This window comes from Cydia strobilella, chromosome 5 (assembly GCF_947568885.1).
Source record: "Cydia strobilella chromosome 5, ilCydStro3.1, whole genome shotgun sequence".
NCBI classification, from domain to species: domain Eukaryota; kingdom Metazoa; phylum Arthropoda; class Insecta; order Lepidoptera; family Tortricidae; genus Cydia; species Cydia strobilella.
Window position 1 is genome coordinate 136,385 of NC_086045.1, and position 26,769 is coordinate 163,153.

The window sequence follows — 26,769 nt, forward strand, 5'->3', positions numbered from 1 at the left end:
TCTGTCTCTATCAGTCGTTGTGAGAGGGATAGAGATGGATGCTTTCGAGTTTGGAGTTTCGATGCGCTGGACGGAGGACACGGATGCTGTGGGCGGCTTCCGATCTTTACGGAGCTTCCGATCGTGTAATATTACCTATATATGTCATATGTTACGCACCTGCATGATGTTACAGGACAGCCCTCAAGCTTGCTTGTGTTAGTGTTTATTAGCAAGGGAAATACAGATATGGCTGTATGGATGTGTGTCGCAGAATTAGGCACAAAATATGTCTGTCTGATCAGAGATCTCTCTGCAGACATATCTGAGCCTAATTCTGCCAAAAAAGATTGACTGTATCCGCCAGACATATATATCTGCCGGACACTTTTATCGGCAACAGAATGTCTCTCTCTATAGTTCCTAAGGACATGGCATATTCCTCATTTCATCGTGGCTTCCTGTTTCCCTATTTCATTTAAAGCAGTCTTGACAATAGGTAATTGTAAAATATCCAACTTTAGCAGAGTAAACTTCTCAAAATTTACAAATAAGAGCTCACAATTCAGTGAACGACCATCAGAAAAACAATCATTACTAATTTAATTAGTCCTTTTTCTAAAATGTACAACGATATTCCTAAGGATAAGAAGACGCTCTTACTGGAACAAGTACTCTTTATTTCTAATAATGAGCGTAAAATCTTAAATGTTGTCGGGAATATCATCAATTTTACATTATTTCGACTTTTCTTGTAAGAACGCTCTTAAAGGCACAGGTACTTGAACAGATCTTGATTTAAGTTTATAAAAGCACCACCCGGAGAATCTAAATTCTGAAATTGAATATTGGTCCTTATTAATTTAATCATTATAGTTATTAGTTATTAAAAGAGCAAAGTGTGATGACTTAGAAGCCTTCCTACATGATTTGTATTTGTATAGCCGGTAAAACAACTTTGTCAGCAAAAATAGGCGCGAAATTTGAATTTCTATGGGACGATAACGAAATAGCTTGACAGACTATAGGCAAATTTCTTAAATGTGATATTACCTCTACATCTACCCCACCATTCCCGGTTTTTTTTATCTTGGAACTTTTTTTCTAATTCAGAATCGTCAGCACTTTCGATCCAGACAATATAAAAATTACCAAAATCGTCCTTTCCATATCGCCACGTTCACGTATGTGCGTGACGCAAAACTCAACTTTCCGTACAAAAGTCCCACTTTTTTATCATCAAGATAGAGTTAAAAATTGAATTGAATTAACCTTACTTAACAAAAAGTCTAATTCATCTAATTAAGTTAAGTTTGCACCAACATGCACAGAACAAAGCGAGGGAGTGTCATTATTTTGAAATAAATGATGACGTTTTTTCACTGTCATTACAAATGGCATGCAGAGTTAGCTTGGTCCGATTCTAGCTACCTAATCTAATCCTACCGTAAAGATATTTCCTATAAATCTATTTGCAACTACCTAAGTACCTATTTACAATATGTACATTGTAGTTATGGCACCTCGTGTAGCAAGTTCGTTGGCTCGCGTTGATTGACATTTGCATCACGCCAGCACATACCTGCGATACCTTCTGCTATCTCGGGTGCCTTAACCTCATACTTAGTCAGGTAGGCACTAGCACAGATTAATAAATAGTTACTACGCACTAGCAACACACTTATATCTAGTTCGAACACTATTAGGTTCATGGAAGCGAATTAACCCAGCTTGCCCCCACTGCAGTGATACTGTACATCTACGAACGAAGAGGATAGAACGCTATGTTTAGTTTAGTTTAGTTTATTTATCACATTTATACAATTTTCACACAGGTAAAATATACGTACATTTCAGCTTGTACTACTTGTCGTATAATGATCGTCTTTTTTTTAAATAACAATAATAAGAATTAGAATTGATGAAGTATAAATGAAGTTACAATTAATATTAAGAGGCCGTAGTCGATTTTGGAGCAAAAATTTTAAATTGATAGATTTAGTCGTTGAAATTATACACGTTTTGTTACGTAATATCTAAATAACAAGTATTGGTTTCTATTAGCACGTCTTCTCATCTTGCCTTTTAATAATGAGGTCGCAAGCGTGCGTCACCGGTAATATATGAAAAGAAGGGACAGTTTTTAAAAATTCATCAAAAATTTATGGTAGTGAATTATACAAATTGATGTATAAAAATAGTTTCAACAAATGTTGTAGATTGTTTAAGTATCAAAATTACGTTGAAATTAAGTCGATTTTCATAGAAATTGTCACTTGTTTTGAAGTAATTTCTGTCTGTACTTTAAAGTCATAATAATAAAAATGTAGTCTGATAAACGTCAAGTACAGGATATGTGTAATACAAAATTACCATGTTTAGCCGTCCAAACTTTACGAAATTTACAAATAAGAGTGACAAAATCAGTGCTTTACGCGCGTTTACCTAAACGTCCATCAGAAAAGCAAACATTACTAATTTAGTGAGTCTGTTTTCAACAAATTGATCTGATAAAAGGTAAGATAAGAAGATGTGCTAATAGAAACCAGTACTTGTTATTTCAATTAGGTAACAAAAGGTGTACAATTTCACTGACTAAATCTATCAATTTTACATTTTTGCGACTAAAATCGACACCGGCCTCTTAACAAAACAATGCAAATAGAAATAAATTAAAAACGCTAAAATGTCACAATAGTAAAAAATAAAAATATAGAACAATGTCAATACAAGAACACGAGAAAACAATGTAAATGATGTCAATATATAATGGTTAAATATGGTGTGTAAATTGACAGTGGCGTAGCTAGCCGTGGGCGAAGTGGGCCGTCGCCCACGGCCTCGCGCCCCAAGGGGGGGCCTCGCGCGAGGCCCCTTTGGGCACAGTGAAAGAAAAGGGCCTCACAGATGCGATTTCGCCCACGGCTAGATTAGGTAGTTCACACTACGCCACTGTAGATTGACCACCAACATAACTCGCAGCACGTCAGCTGAAATGCACGAGAACCAATTAAATGTACATGATAAATTTATATTGGTTGCTAAATAAAACTTGAAGGTACAGTAACACGCCAGCTTTAGTTGCCAAGGGGACGCAAGGCTCCCATGAGCCGTGGCAAAATACTGGGACAACGCGAGGATGATGATGATGATACAGTACGAGCACACATGCTGCTCGACCTTAGAGTGCCTTAGACGCCTAGCCTTTTCAAAATAGCATAGACTCGGAACGGGTACCCGTACCGTACCGACGTGGCCGTGTCGTGGCTCCGCATAAGCAGCAAAATAAATGCTGAAGATGCTGGTTTGATTCCAGCCTCAAGAACTGCCCAGGTAGCAAAGTAACGGCAACGACGTACAAGTGACGTCATTTATAGGTCATAATAACGTAACGGACGTCATAATGACGTATAAATGCTACCTGGGTGACTGAGACCGCAGTCACTTTTTTCTTCGTATGCCTACTCTAGGTATACTTAAGTGATCAATGACTACCTAATTTAATCAGATTTTAATTTATCAGCATCCGTTCGCGATTGCTTGAGGTGCAACTCTATAGGTAAATGAAGTTTTGAGATTATCCCGTCTTCCACACCATGTGAAGTCCACATAATGAACCTGATTATTTGCATCAATCGCATTAGTCTAGATGCCAGCGCGCAGCGGTGATGAGTGCTTTGTATAGGTCTGTTGGCGCTAAGTGATATTAAATGCACTGCCAATAAACAACCCATCACGTGTTGCATCTGAAGCGTGCAATGAACCTTGTAGTGTATTAGTAGAAACAAAACAAACAACTCCTTATATGCACTTTTTAATGCCCTTATTTATTTTAGAATTTTAGCGGTATGCTTGTGTCACCGAAGCTTTATAGCCGGGGAGAGCTGGCACTGGCACACAAAAAATAGTACGATATCGATAAGATGATGGAAGCGCTGTTGGCCTAGCGGTAAGAGCGTGCAATTTGCAATCCGGAGGTCGCGGGTTCAAACCCCGGCTCGTACCAATGAGTTTTTCGGAACTTATGTACGAAATATCATTTGATATTTACCCGCTTTTCGGTAAAGCATCGTGAGGAAACCGGACTAATCCCAATAAGGCCTAGTTTACCCTCTGGGTTGGAAGGTCAGATGGCAGTCGCTTTCGTAAAAACTAGTGCCCACGCCAATTCCTGGGATTAGTTGCCAAGCGGACCCCAGGCTATGAGCCGTGGCAAAATGCCGGGACAACGCGAGGAAGATGATACCTATAGTATATAGCTAACTATAGCTATACGTAAACAGAGGGCCTACCGCGAACCACGTTCGACGTGTTGCCTCTCTGTCGCACTTGTAAATTCGTATGTAAGTGTGACAGGGAGGCAACACGTCGAACGTGGTTCGCGGTAGGCCCTCAGTTTACGTTAGGTATTGATTAGTGTTTAGTACGAGTTTATACATTTTCTACTAAACGTAATAAGTAGGTACTTACTACCTCGGATCGGACGATCGATTTTGGAAATGTTATTGATATGTCACAGTTTTAAATTTTTTGGTTAAGTTAAATCAAATGCCCGTGTTACAGAACCGCTTGAAGCAACATTAAATTACTTTAAAAAATAAAAAATAAAAATAAAATATTTATTAGCTATGCTATTTAGTTTTCTTAAACGTACTTAACCAACCCCGAAGTAAACAGAATTCAATAAAAACACGGTATATAATAAAATTTTAATCTTGTTAAATTATTAAATTGAAAATAAAACAATGTCACAAAATTCGGGCCATGTACGGAGGTGCGTGAAACGAAACGCATACGTCAGGTCAACGTCAATGTCACTTTGAAAAATAAATAATTGTCGAACCGCAAGCGCAAGTGTAGTTAATAGTTATGATGCACTTGTTTACATCAACAAAAGATCGTGTTTTCATAAAAATCATCATATGAAAACGTATTAAATTATAAATACCAAATGTGAAGTGATTTACAAAATGTATTCGATCAGGAAGTCAATGAAAGAGAATTCATCTACGCCCAAGCGGCGTCGTCTCGGCATGTCTAAGATTTTACGGTCGCCAGAATTCTTTAATAAAAAGAATCCAGATGTGTTTTCAGTATGTAGTCCGATAAATGTACGGCTATTGAAGCAAACGGAGCGTTGTGAATCTCCCCCGCTTCCTTGCAACCAAATTGAATATTTGTGTGACTCCGGTAACAACAGCTCAACATGTAGTGAAATACCATGCTCGCCCGGCGTTTGGAACAGCTCCGTAGTGAGGGATATTGAGAACTGGGATTCTTCATTAGTAACCAAAGATAAAGTTTCGACAACGCAGAATTTGGCGGAAATTGAAGATATTTCAGATGACATGTTCTATTCAAGATTAGAGCAATCATGTAACAACGAAATCCTGACATCGCGATGCGAGCAGCATTTTCGAGAGAATATCGAAGAAAGTTTCGCAGCTGTTAACGACTCTATTTATCAGAAAGTTCAAGATCAAGAGCCTAAAGATAGTTTATTTGAAACAAAAGATTCCTTTCTGCTAGATATCAAAGAAACTTGTATAATAAATGAAAATGGAAAAGTTAAAGGGACAATGTCTGACAATGTAGAAAATTTCTATGGCTTACCGGTTAATACAAAGAGTTTTTTCAAAAGTTACAGGAATATTGAGAAATTTTATGGTAAGTATTTAAAATGTATTTTCTATGAAAAATGCACTGTTATTGTCATACATACCTAAAGATCTATTTAAAATGGAAAACAAATAATTATAACTGGCAGTGCATAGTTGTTGTAGTCACAGCCACAGTAACAATCAAGTTGAAAATAATATAAGCTAAATTCTCATTTAGCTAGTGGGCCAAACTTGCATATTGGGTATTCATAGTGGGTACTTGAATCTTCTTAAAGTGGGTATGCACTTTTGCAAGTGTCTGGACAATTTTTTAAATCATCTGTGAATGCCAATCAATTCATAAAATATTTATTCATATATTTAATTAAGGCAGGTGTACAGAAATCTATTCTTCAAGCTGCTCTTGCTGACGCATTAAAACATACCCTGCTTCTTTTACTCTTAATCAGATTGGCAAGAAGAGTGTCTAAACTTAGATGCAATTAGAGAGAGGCGTAACCTAATTTACGCCTTACCCACAAGTGGGGGCAAGACGCTGGTAGCCGAGGTTCTGATGCTGCGCGAGGTGCTCAACAACAAGAAGAATGTGCTGTTCATCCTGCCTTTTGTTGCTATTGTACAGGAGAAGGTAAATTGACCAAGAATAAGTTTTTGGCAAAAATTTAATTTTTGGTACAAGCTTTTATTGCTGACTGTACTTTTCTTTCCACAGACAACTAATACTCATTGAGAAAATTCTAAAAACCCCAAACACAAGGTTGTCGTAGGTTGCGTTGTTTTATCACAGAGTTCCTATGACAACCTCCTGTCTCCATCATCAGATCAGCTTGATGTCGATGGTACCATAATATTGCATTGTCACCCGACCTACATATGTATGCAAATTTTCAGCTTCATCGGAAACCGGGAAGTGGGTCAAATTTAACTTGCAAGATTTGACCCTTACAAACATGTTACATACATATTACATACATACTTACAAAGGTACATTGCAAGTTTAATAAAAGCTTGTAAAAATAAAAGAAGTTGACCAAGAAAAAACAGATAATGATACATTTCTATTACACACATCACATACTTGTACCATCATGGAGACATTGACAATTCATTCTATTAAAGTGATTGAATTACCAATTTTCTGTTTAGTATGTTTCTGTTTTTACTGTTGTACTACAGCTACGGTGGTATCCACAATAAAATAATAACTTGAAGTGAAGTTTGTGTTGAGTATTTTCATTCATTCATTTATTCCTTTATAAAACATAGTTTTACATGTCAAATACAGTATTTCATATTTACAACTATTTACATCTAAGTTACATAGCAAAACACATCAGTATGAATATAATATTAGGTATAAGATAATTATGTCGGGTAGGTACAATTATTATTTAAAATTGATTATTTATAGGTTTAAATGATTACAGTAAGTTCAATGAATTAGTTTAATGAATTACTATTATTTTATAAGCTTAATTTTAATGATTTTGATTGATATCTTTTTGATTGTACCTAGTGCTCAATCTAGTCTAATAAAAACCTTGAACCTGTTTTTCCACAAATCTACAGATCTGGGCACTCTCCCCATTTGCCGTCAACCTTGACTTCCTAGTCGAAGAATATGCCGCCGGCAAAGGCCACCTTCCTCCGAAGAAGCGCAGAAGCAAGCACAGCATTTATATAGCCACTATAGAGAAGGGTCTAGCACTGGTGCGGAATCTGATCGAGCTCGGCAGGCTGAGTGAGATCGGACTCATGGTGGTAAGTTTTTTTATCTTACTGTTTCAAAGGATGCCGGACAAGAGGGCAGCAAAAGTAATGACAAGGTGGACGCCGCAACAAAAAAGACAGCATGGCAGGCCTAAGAAGCGTTGGATGGATTGTGTAGAGGAAGATCTAAGGAAGATGGGAAAGTTTACCAACTGGAAGAAGGTCACCAGGCACCGCGACAACTGGAGGAAGATTGTGGAGGAGGCCAAGACCCACAAAGGGTTGTAGCGCCAACGGAAGTAAGTAAGTAAGTTAAAAAGACAAAGCCTTCACATTTGGGGTATTTCACAAGAAACATACGTACGTACATTAAGTGACCTTTTGAATTAATTAATCTTTATTCTTGTATGAGACTTAGTACGTATCAAAGTTATGTTTTTTAACCCTTAAAAGAGGCCACCAACCACCAACTATAATTCTAGGTTTCAATTTAATTTAATTTCAAGTCATCAGAATGATGCTGTTATAATTACGTCGAAAGCGAATAAGTTAGTTTAGTGGTCTTCTTTTCTATATTATTTTATGATGACATTGATGACCAACCCCAAACTTCTGCAGTATGAATTTTATTTATTGCTGCTGTGATTTTTGTCATTGTATTGTATTATATTCGTAGGTAGACGAACTGCATCTGATCGGCGAAGCGGGCCGCGGAGCCACGCTCGAAACTCTGCTGTCCACGGTACTGTTCGCTAACCGTAAGTTACTTGCAAACAACTCAAGAAAATATCTAATTGTAATATGTGTATGTGCCTTATTTGATATTTACAGTAAAATAACAAAATAAAACATTAAAACTTAGGCAACTACTGAAGCGACCTTTTTAAATTATGCAATAATGTAACATTTATTGAGTATTTGTCTTTTTACATACATACATTCATATAATCACGCCTATTTCCCGGAGGGGTAGGCAGAGACCACAAATTTCCACTTGCTACGATCCTGACATACCTCTTTCGCTTCCTATACTTTCATAACATTCTTCATACACGCTCGCGGGTTTAGAGTGCTCTTGACCTGGCCTTTCGTCAGAATTTCCCCGATTTGATCAGAGAAAGTCCTTTTTATTTTCAATAAATACCTGCGCCGAGGCGTCCATAGAACCATAGAACTCAATTTCCACTGTCTTGTTAATTTTCATACAGTTTAATTTTTTATTTTATTTTATTTCTTTGATAAAAATGTTTAGATGACATTACAGTTGAACCAATGCGTCACGAAACTTATTTTATTGAGCTCATAGAGAAAAGGAAAGCTTGCCTACGAATATTTGGCTCTTTCTCACTAAAATACGACTTTCCTGTCTTAAAATGCGTAGAGGGTATCCAGATAGTGGGCATGAGCGCCACCATCGGCAACCTCCCGGAAGTGGCCCGCTTCCTCCGCGCCGACATCTTCCAGCGCGACTTCCGGCCCGTCACGTTGGACGAGTACGTCAAACTAGGATCCACACTGTATAAGATCAGTGCAGGGGGCGAGGTTGAGCCCGAGAGAGAACTGAATTTCGATGTGAGTACCAATATACACTACTAACTTCTTCTATTAATTATGTAATGCCGTGTAACCATAATTGCATTAAATAAATAAAAATTCATAGAAATTTGAGATAAAAGAGGTCATTGTCATTGCCACAGTTTTTGGTTGCATATGCGATGCAGACTTAGCTAGGTCCGTCTCTAGGAATTTAGTTAGGAAGTCAGTTTTCATCAAATTGATATGATGCGTTACTTTTCCCTGCCATTCCAGGTCATAACGTCTGACCTTTCCCTTGTTTCCAGTACACCTCAGCGGCCACAGTCCTCGACCCTGACTTCGTGGGTGGACTAGTCTCCGAAGTGGTACCATCCTCCTCTTGCCTCGTCTTCTGTCCCACCAAGCGGAACTGCGAGAACGTGGCCAATCTACTGTGCAAGCTGCAACGCAAGTTGGTACAATATACACAATCAAAAAAACTAGCCCACGGTACGACATGTAAGCAAGTGATCATAAATCGCATAAAAAATAAATTTTAAACTGGGTCCGGTCTCAGGGTTTGGAGTTAGTTTGGACAGATCCAAAGGGCTTTGGATTTGTCCTGCTAAATGTGTTTAAAAAAATTGATGTTTGACAATCACTAGCCAATAACATATGGCGCTGTCATCAGTTATCATTATCAAGCTGGAGGCATGATTTTTATTAGTACCCACAATCTATGAAACTTTTTACTTTTTAGGGTTCCGTACCCAAAGGGACCCTATTACTAAGACTCCGCTGTCCGTCTGTCACCAGGCTGTATCTGAAATTTTCACAGATGATGTATTTCAGTCGCCGTTGATGATGATGATGATGTTTGTTGTTGTTGTTTAGTATTTATTGTGTTATAACAACAAATACTAAAATCAGAATAATATAAATATTTAAGCCCCCCATACAACAAACGTGATTTTTTTGCTGTTTTTTTCCGTAATAGTACGGAACCCTTCGTGCGCGAGTCCGACTCGCACTTGGCCGGTTTTTATCTTTCTTATTTTATTTTCAAAGTTTGTGTCTTTAGGGAAATGGCGTTGCACCGAATAGCGGAGCGGCAATCGTTAGAAGCTGCTCTAAAAGCCGAGGGCGCCGCGCCCGCGCTCGCGCGCGCCGTGCGCTACGGCGTCGCCTTCCATCACGGCGGGCTGGCCAGCGACGAGAGGACGCTGCTGGAACAAGCTTTTAGGTATGATACTTCTTCCTAACGTCCTTTCATTCAAGTAAACCGGGGTTACTTTGATCAATTTTAGAGTTTGCCACCATTTTTGTACGATCCTAATGAACGTAAAAATATGAAATTAAAACATAATAATCGGTTTTTTCTCTACTTACAGCCTGCCAAATAAAAAAAATACGGACATGTTTTTTACCAAAAATAAATAAAAACAACGCGACCAAAGTATTTGAATCTAAATCGTATTTTAAAAATGTCTGCTCGTCAAAGACTCCATTTAGCCATCTTGGTCTTCGGTGTTGTCAACAAACAGATGCCAACCTACCTGTACAACAAGCTGTTATGGTCACGCTATTCCAGGTCCAACGAGGTTAGGTCTGCAAGGTTTCTTCAGCTTGTCTGTCCACCTCACCAGACAACAGCGTTTCGTGGCAGCTTTAGATATGCTGCCACGAAGTGCTGGAACTTAATTCCGCCGCCGATTCGTGCACTGAAATCGCTTAACACTTTTAAGCACGAATTAATAAACTAGTGGATGTGAAATGACTCCTATTTAGTATGAAAACCAGTGTCGCTAAACTCACACATTCATAGCCACGTTAAAATACGTCACACAAAATTGCTCTGATTCGTAGCAACTTTCCATACCAAAAGGTTATTACCGGTGGACATTTCTCGAACGAATATCAACTGTAGGCTACATGAGTGACGGTTTAAAATATAATGTCAAAGCTATATGACATACGACTCTTTCATTATCTCATTCATCTCACAAAAGCTCGCTCAACGTTCACCTAATACAACTACTCAACAGCAGATGGCGTTATTTTATATAAATTCAAATCACTTACTTATTACAGGCGAGAAAAGGGCTAAAAAACCAGTATAAGTAAGGTCTAACTATGCATGGTTTGTTACGGTTCTCACGGTCACGTTACACTGGTGTTTTCGAGATCTCTCCACGCCTGCGAGTAGCTAACCGTTGGAACTTCTTTCCATTCGACGATATAGGGAGGGGACAGTGTAATCGGAGTGTTTTATCGATATTTGTGTGTTCAGTTAGGTATTGATATTTCATTACCGTATGTTTTAACACATTTAGATGATACTTTATTTATGATTATAATATAGGTAGTGATAATCGTGATTGTATGAAAAATAATATGTAGTACAGTACAACAAATATCTAACTAGAAATTTGTTTCTTATTAATTGACCAACTAGGTTGTTAATGTGAACATTAAATATATCTTAAAGTCAAACAGATAAAATCATAGTTCTTTAAAGGTCTATTAACTCGGTATTGCTGTTATTTTGTAATCACAAATCTGCAATTACTTACATAGGTAAGTATTCGTCTTTAACAATATATTTACTTGTAGCAGCATTTAAGGCCAATCTAGACGGGACAACCTGATTAAATTGTCAAATTAATTGTATGGTGTGAAAGCATACATGAAACTGGCTCATCGATCCCACTTGATTTGATTGTAAGATTGTGACCTATCAAATCAGGAAGGGGGCGGCAAAATTCCAATATTTGACGCTAGTTTGCGTGGTACGGAACACTTTTTATTAATTTAGTGAGCCCGAATGTCACTAATAATTACTAAATTAGTAACTAAGTTTTAGGCGTGTGGACGCTAGATGAGATGTATGGCAATTTTATCCCCAGAAATCTTTCTCTAAGAAATGCTCCTAGCAAATGGTGCTATATTTTTGCGGAAACTAATTTTCTTGCCCAGTAGCATTGATCCATTCATTTTTAATATCGGCATCTTGTGGTAACCTACAATAATTAATAATAAAGAAATAGAAAATATAAAACGTTTATTCATGGCACATTGCATGCATTGTACGCATAAGTGCATTAAGTACCTAGTCTAATTATATTAACGATGAAAATATGATGGGTGTAAAAAACAAAAACGTATGTAAAGGAATACGTAGGTTTGAAAGGTTGCCATGAAATGACCCCGACTTAACTTAGTGCTTGATGACCAGAGCTGCCATATTTACTAAGACATTGATTATCCCAAATAATAATTAGAAACGTGTCTAAAATAATAATTTATTACCGAACCAAACATCAAACTTGAAATATCGTAACTTTAACTTTATCGATATAAATATCGACATTGCGCAGCATCTGAGTAGCGAAGTTATTTGACATTTAGGATAGCGAATATTCCAGATAAACGTAAAGAATAGTGACAAAGGATTGTGAACTCTAAGTTCTAACTGATAAAATATAGATTTACTTAACGAACATTCGTAAATAATGCAAAATAAACAGATTTTTCGTATTTATCGGATTATATTTAAATAAATAACCACCGGTGATAGGAAATACCTCCACGTGAAAGATTTTTTAAACCGCTGTGATTTCTGCAGCTTAATACTGCACAATACGGCATTTTAAATTTAATTATCAATTTTTGTTAGACGAGCGTACGTACGACGTGAATGTCATTCGAGCATGAAGTTTACACAACAACTGAGCATAGTCTGTGCATAAAGTGAGTCGGTCGCTACTAACTGTCGGATAGACGGGAACGCCCACATGCCATCTCCATCCTACTCCGTGCTTTTAAGTCCAAATGTCGAGCATACTTGCTGAACCATCAAATTGAGTTTCTTTCTTAAGGTGGTTCGACTAGGTTACCCAAAGCTTAAACCCCGCTAGATGGCGTCACTTTCGCAAATTTTCAGGTTTTATTTTTTTGTGGAATAGTGTTGGTATCTGTATACTTAAAAGTATGTTTAGCGCACTCTTTACATAAATATTGAACTATTATAATAAACATTGAATACTTCATTAGTGCAAAAAACACTTTTAAAGTCGACAGAGTGTTTCTGTCATGCTATTTCCTACTATTACTCACACATGCAAACAGTGTTTCCGTGATGCTTGTAGTAGACAATTTCATGCAGTGTAAGTATGCTGCAATGGCGTTGCGGTATGTTCGTGGAAATACGTGCAAGAGGATTCGGGTTCGAGACTGGTACGACAGGGGTACTTTTTTTGTCCTTTTTGTGTTATCTTATGTTTCTTATACCTTTTATTCTTCGAATTCTTGTCCGATTCCGATATAACCGAAATATATTTCAGTGATATCGGAAACGGCTCTAACGATTTCGATGAAATTTGCTGTAAGGGGTTCGATCTAGCTAGGTCCTATCTCTGGGAAAACGAGCATTTTTGAGTTTTTACTTATGTTTTCTTTTTATCCCAGATATTCAGTATTATTAATAAATTAGTTTATAACGTTTTATAAAAATATGTGACGTTTTGAACTAAAAAGGTACCACATTGTCGGTTGTCGATTAGGTTGATTTCAATTTGAAGCTTTATGGAAATATGACAACAATAAGTAGGTACCCGTTTGGTTGAAAACGCCACATATATTGAAAACCTGACTTTCACAAATCTCACCTTTTTGGGTTCTTCCAACTCAGAAAGGATGGAGAATACTGACGATTCTTAGTAGCACTAGCCCAAGGAAGTCCAGGTTTGTAAGTGTTAGGTATCAGTTTTTTTTAAAGGGCTAAATATAGTTCTACAAGTAAAGCAATCCCTTACTGCCCAGCCTCTATAGTATTTTTCAAACTGGAAGGGTACGATGATAGATTTCATCTCCATACAATTTATAACCTAATAATGCCAAATGTTGCAAAATTATATTGAATTGAGATCTATCATCGTACCCTTGCAGTTTGAAATAGTTATTTACGATACAAGTGCGGAAAAGAGAAAATTCGCAACTCGTGTCGATTAAAACACTTCCTTCGGTCGTGTTTCAATTTATCGCCACTCGTTGCCAATTTCCTACTTTTCGCACTTGTATCGTAATGTACTAATAATAAAGTAGTAATTGTAAAATAAAATTAAAACTTTTTTTATATTTTTTTTTGGATTCAAGTAGGTACAGTGAGTAACAACATTGCATGGCCTTCTTATTATAACTATTATAGAAAACGGGATATTTATCATGTTTATTTATATTATTTATTTCTCGATATTTTGGCCGGTCTTGCAAGACCAGTCGTTGTGGAGATACCTGGGGAGGCCTATGTCCAGCAGTGGATGTCTTGTTGGTGTAGATGGATTCACACAACAAATGAAATAACATTTTTTCATATTTGTTATCCGTAGTTGTCCCTGTACCTGAAAGAAAAATAATATCATGATAGCACAAAATCTCTAATGTTATAGGAAGAAAGATGATGCAACAATATGGATTCTAATAAAGTTATCATTTACTTACCTAGTAATAATTGTGTTTTTCATTCATAGACAAAATTCCATAATTTTCATCCCCAGGAAATGTTTTATTTTACTTTATTGCAGTGAGGATGTCCTGATTTTTTCTGGCTAATGAAGGAAAACATTTTATTTCCAAGAATGCCTCTTCATTTTGCACAATACCTAAAAAAAAACCTAGAGTTAGTGACACATTGACTATTCGGCAACCAAAACAGTAATAATTACATTATATAGGTATTGTTCACTGCTTATATCTACCATTACGGAAGAAGTGAGAATTATTTTCTAAAAAGATCGGCACGAGAAAATTACAATGTACAATGAAGGAATGAAACTGTACCTACCTTACGAAACTTCACCATCATGAATTCAGCTTCAATTGAGTCTGAATTTTTCTGGATTTTCGCGGACCAGAACACCGATGATTTTTGTAACTTGATTTAGACGTTGCTATCATTTTCAATTTATACAAACAAATTGACACAATAAACATGACCCTATGTGTCAGTGTCAACACTGTCAAATAAAAATGCACTAAACATGACGGCACTGCAAATCCTGCCAGGTCGGCCAGGCAACGTCGCCAACGTCATAGAGTGGCAACGCCGCACGCAACGTATTTGTACACGACATTTGTGACACACACATACGTAAAATTGATGAAAAAATTACGTTGATTTATGTATGATTTCTGTATGAAACAAAGTTTTTCTATTAATTTAGCGCAAACGAATATTCGAAAGTAGATAAATGAGCAAATATTTGTGTAGTAATAGTGTGTAGTGCCTTAATTAAAGCAGATTGAATTTTGTATGAAAATCGAACCACCTTAAGAATGGTGCTGCTTTGAACCACTACTTTTTTACTGACAATCTAATTAAAGTGAACCCGCTAAAAAGCACGTATAAAATAAATAAAAAATTCAAATCGGATAAGAATTTTTTAAGTTATTTATCTTTTGGCAATTGGCATTTCACTTCGAATAAAATATCATCTCAATTTTGATACTTACTAGAAATTAATGAGGTCAAATAAAATTTCGTTGTTATCAGAGACTTACGAAATTAGAATGCGTCATATAGGGATTATAATATTTGTGTAGATAAAGTAAATATTTGCAATTTTCTGGGCTTTAACTTATGATATTAGAGTTGAATGAGTTGCGCCGTTCCCCAAGGTCGGGCGTGGTGTCGGTGTTGTGCTGCACGTCGACGCCGGCCATGATATTAGAGTTGAATGAGTTGCGCCGTTCCCCAAGGTCGGGCGTGGTGTCGGTGTTGTGCTGCACGTCGACGCCGGCCATGATATTAGAGTTGAATGAGTTATGCCGTTCCCCAAGGTCGGGCGTGGTGTCGGTGCTGTGCTGCACGTCGACGCCGGCCATGATATTAGAGTTGAATGAGTTAAGCCGTTCCCCAAGGTCGGGCGTGGTGTCGGTGCTGTGCTGCACGTCGACGCCGGCCATGATATTAGAGTTGAATGAGTTACGCCGTTCCCCAAGGTCGGGCGTGGTGTCGGTGCTGTGCTGCACGTCGACGCCGGCCATGATATTAGAGTTGAATGAGTTACGCCGTTCCCCAAGGTCGGGCGTGGTGTCGGTGCTGTGCTGCACGTCGACGCTGGCGGCCGGCGTGAACCTGCCCGCGCGCCGCGTCATCGTGCGCGCGCCGCGCGTGGGCCGCGACTTCATCTCGCTCGGCGCCTACAGGCAGATGTGCGGCCGAGCCGGCCGGGCCGGGGTCACCGACTCTGGTAACATCTCTATACGAGTAACTTCATCTCGCTCGGCGCCTACAGGCAGATGTGCGGCCGAGCCGGCCGGGCCGGGGTCACCGACTCTGGTAACATCTCTATACGAGTAACTTCATCTCGCTCGGCGCCTACAGGCAGATGTGCGGCCGAGCCGGCCGGGCCGGGGTCACCGACTCTGGTAACATCTCTATACGAGTAACTTCATCTCGCTCGGCGCCTACAGGCAGATGTGCGGCCGAGCCGGCCGGGCCGGGGTCACCGACTCTGGTAACATCTCTATACGAGTAACTTCATCTCGCTCGGCGCCTACAGGCAGATGTGCGGCCGAGCCGGCCGGGCCGGGGTCACCGACTCTGGTAACATCTCTATACGAGTAACTTCATCTCGCTCGGCGCCTACAGGCAGATGTGCGGCCGAGCCGGCCGGGCCGGGGTCACCGACTCTGGTAACATCTCTATACGAGTAACTTCATCTCGCTCGGCGCCTACAGGCAGATGTGCGGCCGAGCCGGCCGGGCCGGGGTCACCGACTCTGGTAACATCTCTATACGAGTAACTTCATCTCGCTCGGCGCCTACAGGCAGATGTGCGGCCGAGCCGGCCGGGCCGGGGTCACCGACTCTGGTAACATCTCTATACGAGTAACTTCATCTCGCTCGGCGCCTACAGGCAGATGTGCGGCCGAGCCGGCCGGGCCGGGGTCACCGACTCTGGTAACATCTCTATACGAGTAACTTCATCTCGCTCGGCGCCTACAGGCAGATGTGCGGCCGAGCCGGCCGGGCCGGGGTCACCGACTCTGGTAACATCTCTATACGAGTAACTTCATCTCGCTCGGCGCCTACAGGCAGATGTGCGGCCGAGCCGGCCGGGCCGGGGTCACCGACTCTGGTAACATCTCTATACGAGTAACTTCATCTCGCTCGGCGCCTACAGGCAGATGTGCGGCCGAGCCGGCCGGGCCGGGGTCACCGACTCTGGTAACATCTCTATACGAGTAACTTCATCTCGCTCGGCGCCTACAGGCAGATGTGCGGCCGAGCCGGCCGGGCCGGGGTCACCGACTCTGGTAACATCTCTATACGAGTAACTTCATCTCGCTCGGCGCCTACAGGCAGATGTGCGGCCGAGCCGGCCGGGCCGGGGTCACCGACTCTGGTAACATCTCTATACGAGTAACTTCATCTCGCTCGGCGCCTACAGGCAGATGTGCGGCCGAGCCGGCCGGGCCGGGGTCACCGACTCTGGTAACATCTCTATACGAGTAACTTCATCTCGCTCGGCGCCTACAGGCAGATGTGCGGCCGAGCCGGCCGGGCCGGGGTCACCGACTCTGGTAACATCTCTATACGAGTAACTTATAACAAAACTGACTGGATACATTCTTCTCCATTCAATTATCTACAGTAGTTGTTGAAAGTTGCTAGGACTTGTAATTTCTAAGTTATTAGTCGCGCAAGTTTCACGATTGCGACGCGCCGGCGTCCCTTCCTCCAATTAGATTTTTGTTATTTTTGGAAAAAGGTTGAAGTTAAAAGAAAACTGTATATGAGTGAACCTTTTTAAATTGTATGTTGCTCGAACAGATATATATACCTAAATACTCTATGAAAATATTCTCATGTGTGTTAATTCAAGTAGGCACGCTACAAGCCTTCAGGGGGCGCCACGAGCCAATTTCGACCTATGCCACCGTGACCGGATGGCCGAGTGGTTCAGGCACCTGTCCGGTAAACAGAGGATGCTGGTTCGATTCCAGCTCTGGACACTGGAGACTAGTCATTTTTTTCCTTCGTATATGACAACGTATTATTTCGGTTTATATTTAGGTAGTTTATGGGTATGGATTACGCAAATTTTACAAATGGCAGACATAAACCACTCCGTCTATTTCTAACAAAATAAATATTATAATTGTTAATTATTAATATAAAAACGCCTTTTAGGCGAAAGCATAATAATCTGCAGCGCGGCGGACTGGCCGGAGCTGCAGGCGGTGCTCCGCCGCGGTCTGCCGCCCGTCCGCAGCTGTCTCTGTCTCCCCGACCCCCACGCGTGCTGCAGCCTCGTGCTCAGCGGAGTAGCGCTACAGCTGGCAGACACGAGGAGCAAGCTTCGCGAACTGTTGAAGACCACTTTTATGGCTACTAGGTTAGTAGATATACTATACATATGATGCTCATGTGAATTCTCGTCCTCAGTAGTGCCTCTGGCCTTGTCTTCCCCAATGTGATTTATAAAGGACATATTCCGGTTTTAGCAAGTTATGAATGAAAAGCCTGGATAGCTTGAGGTTATACTGAAAATTCTTTTTTTTAACTAAAACGTAAAGCAAGCAAAAATCGACCCTGTTTTCTAAATAATTTGGTTTAAATTTCAATGGCTTACACTGAGTATGGTGGGCAGGACGAGGCTCGAGTTGTGGTAGACACGAAGAAGCAATTAAGCTTCGTGAACTGTTAAGACCACTTTTATGGCTACTAGGTTACTATGTCAAAGTAGCGTTATGATACATGACTATATATAGTGTTACCATACTATACAAGTATACATACATGAGATGAATGTAATCTGTGTATACTGTCTGTCCCCGCCCGTTGAAGGAGGCAAGTTCGGGGTCAGATGGGAAACTTTAACCTGTGGACAGGATATACATATATAAGAAGAATTATATTTCCATGTGTCCCTAGCGGGCATACATAATTATGGCGCTTTTTTAATGTTTATTTTCGTTTCGTACTACAAAGAATCCTATTGTTGCAAAGGCATCCCCTGTCATTTAAGGCGGTTCCCTGAGCCAGAAGGCGAAAAATCTCCTTATATGATCATGTTTTTCAAAAAGGCGTTAATATTCGTAGACGTGGAAAAAATATATGTAGTTCTTGACTATATTATCTTTAATAACATAGCTTCCGATACACGAATTATGACACTTCGCTCGATACAATTAATTCCCAAAGTAACCTCTAACTCGGACTTTTAATCAAACTTTACTCAGTTATCTATTATGTGATACTATAAACAAAAAAATAAGAAAAAACAATCATAACTTAAATAGTAACTTCATAGCTTTCGAATTTCGATATTGTGTGGTAACGTTTTTAAAATAAATAAAAATCGACAAAATTCGATCAAAATTGACACTTGGCGCGCATGATCTTTCCCGTTCTTTCTTGCGAAATGTGACAGTGACAGCGGCAAACCGATGGAACGACGCCAGAGAAATAATTCACGTACATACAGCGAGCTGCAAACTAGTATGGACACATTATGTATGAATCAATTCACAAAGTGGTTATGCAGTTTTGTGGCTAGGTTTACATAGAAGTATGCATATATTACAATTTATGATAACATCTTGTTAATTTCACATACGTGAAGATAATTATGCTACATAAAAAAATTGTAGTCAATAAGGTTTGTCGTATCCTGTTGCAGCTCAGAAGTGGACATAAAGAAAATATGCGACGATTCCATCCGCTCGCTCATACAAACCGGCGCCCTCGACGTCGACGTCGGACAACACAAGTCCAACGACGAGTCACACACGGCAGCCGGACAAAGAATAGTTTACAGTGATAGCAAACTGACCGTTAGTAAACTAGGACGGGCAGCTATTAAAGGTATGACTACATTCAGTGCTGGATTAAACCAGCGCGGGGCCTGTAGCTAATTCTATCATTGGGATTGTTCAAATGTTGTCTGAAGAAGAGAACATTAGAATTTGACGGCCACGACGCGCCGGTAGGTTTGCCACGTGGTTAATCCGCCACTGTTAAAATTTCGGCATAGATCTAGTTTTTTTTATTAATTACATATATCTGGATTCAATAAAAGGGTCTACTTAAATCAGAAACTTTATGATCGCTATGAGTACTGTCGATTAATGTAACCTAACGTCAATTGTTAAATTACTGCAGTGGCGTAGCTAGGGGGGGGGGGGGCAGGGGGGCAAGTGCCCCGGGCGCCATCCAAGGGGGGGGCGCCAAAATGGGCAAAAGGCAGCAGCAGGTAAACTTTTGTCAGTCGTCAGGGGGCGCAAATTTGGTGACTGCCCTTGGCGCCATATCCTCTAGCTACGCCCCTGAATTACTGCTAGAATTAGAAGGAATATTACCTCTAGTTACAAATCTTTTGTTCTCTAATTTTTGAAAATAAGAAAGTCCATTGACAACTTTAATCAGTTTATCAACCAACTTTGCTTTTGTTTGATATTTCTTGATCGCTCTAGTTTATTTCAAAATGTATTGTTTTGTTCGAATAGGTTGCATGGAGCTCTCGGTAGCCAAGCAGATGCTGCAAGATCTAGAATCAGCATCTCGCGGCCTGGTACTGATGGGAAGCTTGCATTTGCTCTATCTAGTCACACCACACGACGCGGCTGGCGTGAGGCCAGACTACAGGCATTACTATTCGCTGGTAAGATCATTTAGTTTTGATAATATAATTCTTTGTGGTGGCACGCCGATCGTCCCTTTTAGGCAAGCTGAAGCTAATTTGGATATTTATCCTATATCTGTGAAGCTCAATCCTCTCAAATTGGGCGAGTTGGTGGGAATAGTGTTCTATGGACGCTTCGCCACTGGTACGTAAGTATTCCCATCTGTCCCCGTTTTAGTCACGTGGGGCGAAAAATTTCTTCACGATCTGTCCCAGTGTTTAAGATGCAGATGGACCAGATGGTAATGAAACTGTTCCTATCCCCTCTCAGAGGGGCCCGGGAACACATAGAAATACACCATACTCTTTTGTAAAATTCAAGGTCACCATTCAATTTATTTTCTAGTTCTGTGCCGTTTCAGTACTGCAATCTGGATGAGGACGCCGTGCAGACGGCGAAGATCCTCGGCATCACCGAGGTGAACGCCATCCGGATGATGACTGGCAAACCTATCACGGTACGTATCTTGTAAAACAGCCACACTTTTGATATTGTTATTTAAAACTTAAATCTTGACATTCATTTTAATATCATTCCTAAGTAGGTATATGTTCACTTGCATCTAATTTAACGATAAATATTTGTGTGTTATCAGGGTGCAGATTCCGAAAAGCTATAGTTTTCAACCCTATATATCATAAAGAAAAATAATAATATACTTAATTTGAAATACGGCCACCAAAATTTATTGATCTTACGTATGTTTATAATTTTATGTTGATATAATTTTAAATCAACATGATTTTCATATATAGTTTCATAAGTGCACGCGATTAACTCCCGTTTCAGTTTTAATAGTATTTTATGCAATCGTGATATAATAGAGAGCTTTTCAGTCGAGTACCGTGTTTAAGCAACGAAGCTTGCTGAGTTGCTTAACTAAGGTACGAGATTGAAAAGCTTGATTATATCACTATTGTATACAATACTTTTTCTACGAGACAAAAAAATAATACTTTCAACTAGTAGAATCATACCACCAAACCAAACCGAAACCAAAAGTATACAGCCCTTGATAGTTGAGCTGCCGCAGCCCGCGATACCTTCATACTCGTGCGCGCCCCGGCCGCGGCCGCCGCGGGCCCGGCGCGGGTTGCTCAACGACACCGAGGAGTAACGAGTGAGGCCCCAGTACCTGCTCAAGCTATACAGCCCTTGATACTTGAGCTGCCGCAGCCCGCGATACCTTCATACTCGTGCGCGCCCCGGCCGCGGCCGCCGCGGGCCCGGCGCGGGTTGCTCAACGACACCGAGGAGTAACGAGTGAGGCCCCAGTACCTGCTCAAGCTATACAGCCCTTGATACTTGAGCTGCCGCAGCCCGCGATACCTTCATACTCGTGCGCGCCCCGGCCGCGGCCGCCGCGGGCCCGGCGCGGGTTGCTCAACGACACCGAGGAGTAACGAGTGAGGCCCCAGTACCTGCTCAAGCTAAATTACATTTTAAGACAGTTTTTTCTCGATTTTGGCCACCGTAGCCTATGGAGACTAACAAACAACGCTAAGCGGTTTTCGTAGGGTATGGATGTTGCTATATGAAGGGTGTCACATGCGCGTTTCTGACTTATGAAGCAATTGTTTCTACTACAACATAAAATTAAATATTTTTGTTGGCCAACCAATCACTTTGCATTGAATCGAGTCTCCTTAAACTAGAAATATTTTATCGAAATGTATAAAGTTCCATTTTCAAAATTTTTATAATTGACTAAACCGTATCGATAAAATTCTTATGCTTGAGTCGGAAGTGCCATAGACTATCCAACGTTGAAAAGAGTAAGGTTGTAGTGTTGCATGTGAAGTTGTAATACACAGATTATACTCGACGAGTAGAAAAAAATATTTTTCTCAAAAATGGACGGCAAAGTCGACGTTGCCGGTTAAAAAGTAGTTCGCGAAGTGCGTAGTTTATGGTCAGTCAAAAAATTAAAAAGTTAAAAACATTGCAGTCTCGATTTCAGGACTGCAATGTTGCATACAAATGAGGGCTATCGTTTTTTTGCTCACCAGTTGGCGCCTCTGTTGATGGTGGTCCAAAAGACTATAGAACATCTGTCAGTCATTGAAGTGACAAGTGACATTTAACATTTCGAACTATGGAAAAGACCACCATCTACACTAGCGCCCCTAGCGGCGAATTCATACGCGTTAGCCCTCATTCCAAACGTCGAGTTCCAAACTTTTTAAAAGTTGAAGTGGCCATATCAAATGAAGGCATAGGTCCATTCAACAGCCACAGATGATCAGTACTTACATAGAGTAACTTATACTAGAGCGGTACTGTCATAGTAAATTTTGTAACCCCAGTAAATTCACTGCCATCTGTCGACACACTTTTAAACTAAAAATGATGATCTATAAAAATAGGATAAAATTATTTAAATATAGATAAATGTTTTTTTTTTATTTGTATTAATTATTTTTGTGATTTTGACCCATGTTCTTTCACTGATATGCGTTAAAATTGTTAAATAACAAACGAAACCGTCAACGCCATCTATACGACAGTAGGCCAAAACTAGTAGCGCCCTCTGAACAAGAATCAAATTTTCTTGATTTTCGAGGCACGTTTTTTCCTTAGACTGTATCCATCTATTACAGAGTTATATCTATCTTTGGTACTTATTATTATAATGTTGGTACCGCGACTATTTAGGTGTCTCAAATAGGTTGGTGTACTTTCAGCAGAAAAACACACTTCTATTTTTAATTAAAAAAATAAAACGGCGGCAAAGCAAATCTTTTTACTTTTTTCTGTGAAAATATATACGTTGCTTCTGTAAAATATTTCTATTATATTTGTATTTATTGCGGCATTTTTGAGAAAAGCACTATATATGACTCGGCTGGAAGGCTACTTGCTGGCTTCAGATTCAATTAAACGGACTCCCAAGGTCGTCCGTTTAAAACGAATCCTCAGCCAGCAAGTAGCTACTTCCGAGCCTCGACAATAATGTACTATATAATTTTGTCAACAGAACGTATCTGAAAAAGTTCTGTGCCGATTTTACGTGGCCTTGATGCTGTACGACCTGTGGAAGCAGGTGCCCTTTCACGTTGTCGCAGACAAGTGAGTGATTTATTTAATTTCCTGTTTTACGTTGTGATTATCATTCCTAACATTTGCCCTTTACGCTGCGTATTCCCATCTGTCCCCGGTTCGGTCAAGTTTGCATGCAGTCAGGAGATTGAAACGGGTATATGTCGTCAGCGGCGAATGCTAAAGATGCTGGTTCGCTCTTCTTTTCTCTCGGACATTAGAAGCCTTTGTTACTTTTTCGTTAGTATCTAAATAATTCTGTTTTAGATACTGCGTGTCGCGCGGCATCGTGCAATCTGTCATGGCGTCCGCCGCAGCACTTGCGTCGAGCGCTACGCGCTTTTGCGAGGAGCTGGAACATCTGTGGACCTTCAGGTATATTGTATTGTTTCCAGCCTCCGCGTGTGGTGGGCACTTCGCCCGTGTGCAATTAGTTAAACTGCACCCCATCCCCTTCAGTACTCTCTTACTAAATTGCAACATCTATTGCGTTTATTTAAGGGATTCATTCCGGAATGAAATGTACCTATAGTATGTCCGTTTCTAGATAGTGCCATATTTCATCGAAATCCGTTTAAACGTTCTTGCGTGAAGCTGCAGGGTAGGAACAAACGTACAAATATGCAAAAAATACAAAATTTACTCATAGTAAGGTAACAGCGTAAGATTGCGAGATTCGTTCTTGCCGGTCCCATGTCGAAGATACCTTCTTTCAATTTAGGAGGGATTTAAATCTTCTAGGATAGAGGTGGAGGGTTAAAGCTGGGCTGATGTAGCTTTACGTGACGTTCATTAGTGAATTTTAATATGCCTCGCCTACTTGAAAGTAAACTATCTTTATCGATGTCACGTCGGTCCGTTTCTATTCATCACGTACATAACAACATGTTTGCAGGGCATTGTTCAGCGAACTATCCCCTCGCCTGGCGCACTGCGCCGCGCCCGAGCTCGGCCAGCTCATGGAGCTGCCGGCCGTCAAGAAGGTAACACGTATTACCGCCCGTCCCCGACTCCCCGACTCCCCGACTCCCCGCCACACGACCAAGGCCAAGGGGACGGCAAGGGATACTTTTATTTCTATTCGTGTCACAGTTCCGAATTTATAGCGGGAACATAATTTCATTTCCACGCGGGACCGCCGGGACCGATGGAAAATATTTATTTCCATCCGTCTTTGTCAATGATAAATCGGAATGAATGAAATAATTCTAAACTACTCTCGGTCCCAAATATTTAATTTGAAGATAACGGTGCATCGAAGTCTCACATATTAACAAAACTATTCACTACCACTATCACTATGGGTACCGTCGGAAGGTCGGAAAACACTTACAAATAGGCGGTAAATGTTTGTATTGCAGGCGCGCGCGCTGCAGCTGATGCGCGCCGGCTTCAAGCGGGTCGAGGACCTCGCCAAGGCTTCCGTCGACGACCTCGCGGCGGCCGTGGCGCATCTCTCCCGGGCGGCCGCCGCGCATCTCGTCAGCGCCGCCAGAGTATGTGTACAATACAATACAATACAATACAATACAATACAATACAATACAATACAATACTACAGCCTCGTAAGATAAGAGCCTATTTTTAGCACGAGATCATGTACTCATAACAGAGCCTGAAAATTTAAAATACATAACCTAGTTTCACAATTCGTGTCGATAATTAATAACTGCAATTAAAGACAATGATTACTAGTGAATGTGCGAAACAATTTATTTTTCTCAAAAATGGACGGCAAAGTCGACGTTGCCGGTTAAAAAGTAGTTCGCGAAGTGCGTAGTTTATGGTCAGTCAAAAAATTAAAAAGTTAAAAAACATTGCAGTCTCGATTTCAGGACTGCAATGTTGCATACAAATTCCATTATTTGTCGAGTTCCAAACTTTTTAAAAGTTGAAGTGGCCATATCAAATGAAGGCATAGGTCCATTAAACAGCCAAACGGATGATCAGTACTTATTATTATAACGTTGGTACCGCGACTATTTAGGTGTCTCAAATAGGTTAGTGTACTTTCAGCAGAAAAATACACTTTTATTTTTAATTAAAAAAATAAAACGGCGGCAAAGCAAATCTTTTTACTTTTTTCTGTGAAAATATATACATAAGAACGTTGCTTCTGTAAAATATTTCTATTATATTTGTATTTCTTGCGCCATTTTTGAGAAAAGCACTATATATGACTCGGCTGGAAGGCTACTTGCTGGCTGAGGATTCGTTTTAAACGGACGACCTTGGGAGTCCGTTTAATTGAATCCGAAGCCAGCAAGTAGCTACTTCCGAGCCTCGACAATAATGTACTATTAAATACGGCTAACATCCCTTTTGGTACGTTTTGATGTATAACGGTATTTTTCAGATGATGTTGATCGAGAAAGTGGAAAACTTGCGCGCGGAAGCCGAAGATGTCATGGAAGAGTTGAAGGTGTAACATGAAGTCATAATTATGTTCCTAATTTATAATAAGTCGCCATCCATATCCATACAGGAAGAATTAGAACCGACTAAAAAACCATCATCCACATTATAGTTCTACTATTCAGGTCAACTACGGAGTGGTTGCAGGTTTTTGTTTGCTGGACTAGTTTATTATTACGTTTTTACTTCCAGCCGAGTTTTCAACCGGTCCGTAGCTAACAAAATACGACTTCATACCGATCGCTTCACGTAAACGGTCAACTCACAATTCGTAATCAAATTAATCAATACCTACCTATACTTTAGATTTCGAATGGTTTTCTATGATTATACATTCTACGAGTATAACATAAATGAAATAAGTAAGCTCTTTAAGTATTCTGAACTAACAACTTAGTTGTGCCTTTAAATAACTATGAATTAAATGAAAATGTATTACGGTTGTGAGAAAAATATTATATAATGCATTTATAAATAAATCATAATATTTACATTAAAATAATAATGTTAAGAATTAAGTTAAAATTAGTAAAGAAAGACTGATCGATAATGTTCTTATTTTGTGTTAAATAATTGCTAATATAATTAAATTAAATCTAAATATAAAAATGTGTTACTAGTGGTGTTATTACATTGAGAAAATATATAAAAATGCATATCATTAAGATTGTTTCAATCAGTACCGTAATGTTGCTCAACATAATCTAGTTCCTAATAATAGGAGGTAGGCAACCATAGTAAAGAATAAAGAAAGAAAAGAATCAACTTGTTCTCGTCACTTGTTGCCATGGTTACGTTCA

General features: G+C 40.0%; 1 protein-coding gene across 1 annotated transcript; it reads left to right on the forward strand.

Annotated features, from left to right (window-relative positions):
- The first annotated feature begins 4,828 nt into the window (after positions 1-4,828).
- On the forward strand, positions 4,829-26,630 carry LOC134741264 (helicase POLQ-like). The gene is made up of 17 exons (XM_063673975.1): positions 4,829-5,646; positions 6,050-6,228; positions 7,170-7,361; positions 7,987-8,068; positions 8,692-8,882; positions 9,152-9,297; positions 9,907-10,068; positions 15,906-16,075; positions 18,021-18,225; positions 19,513-19,697; positions 20,339-20,493; positions 20,877-20,972; positions 23,493-23,584; positions 23,822-23,929; positions 24,450-24,537; positions 24,916-25,050; positions 25,911-26,630. The coding sequence occupies exons 1-17, from the start codon at positions 4,950-4,952 to the stop codon at positions 25,980-25,982; spliced, it is 2,955 nt and encodes a 984-aa protein (XP_063530045.1). The 5' UTR covers positions 4,829-4,949; the 3' UTR covers positions 25,983-26,630.
- The last annotated feature ends 139 nt before the right edge of the window (positions 26,631-26,769 follow it).

Excerpts from the sequence above, each read along its gene's own strand:
- LOC134741264 (XM_063673975.1), top strand. The coding sequence starts at position 4,950 with ATGTATTCGATCAGGAAGTCAATGAAAGAGAATTCATCTACGCCCAAG. Across the intron at positions 7,362-7,986 it reads GTGAGATCGGACTCATGGTG|GTAGACGAACTGCATCTGAT; the intron begins GTAAGTTTTTTT and ends TTATATTCGTAG. Across the intron at positions 24,538-24,915 it reads AGCTGCCGGCCGTCAAGAAG|GCGCGCGCGCTGCAGCTGAT; the intron begins GTAACACGTATT and ends TTTGTATTGCAG.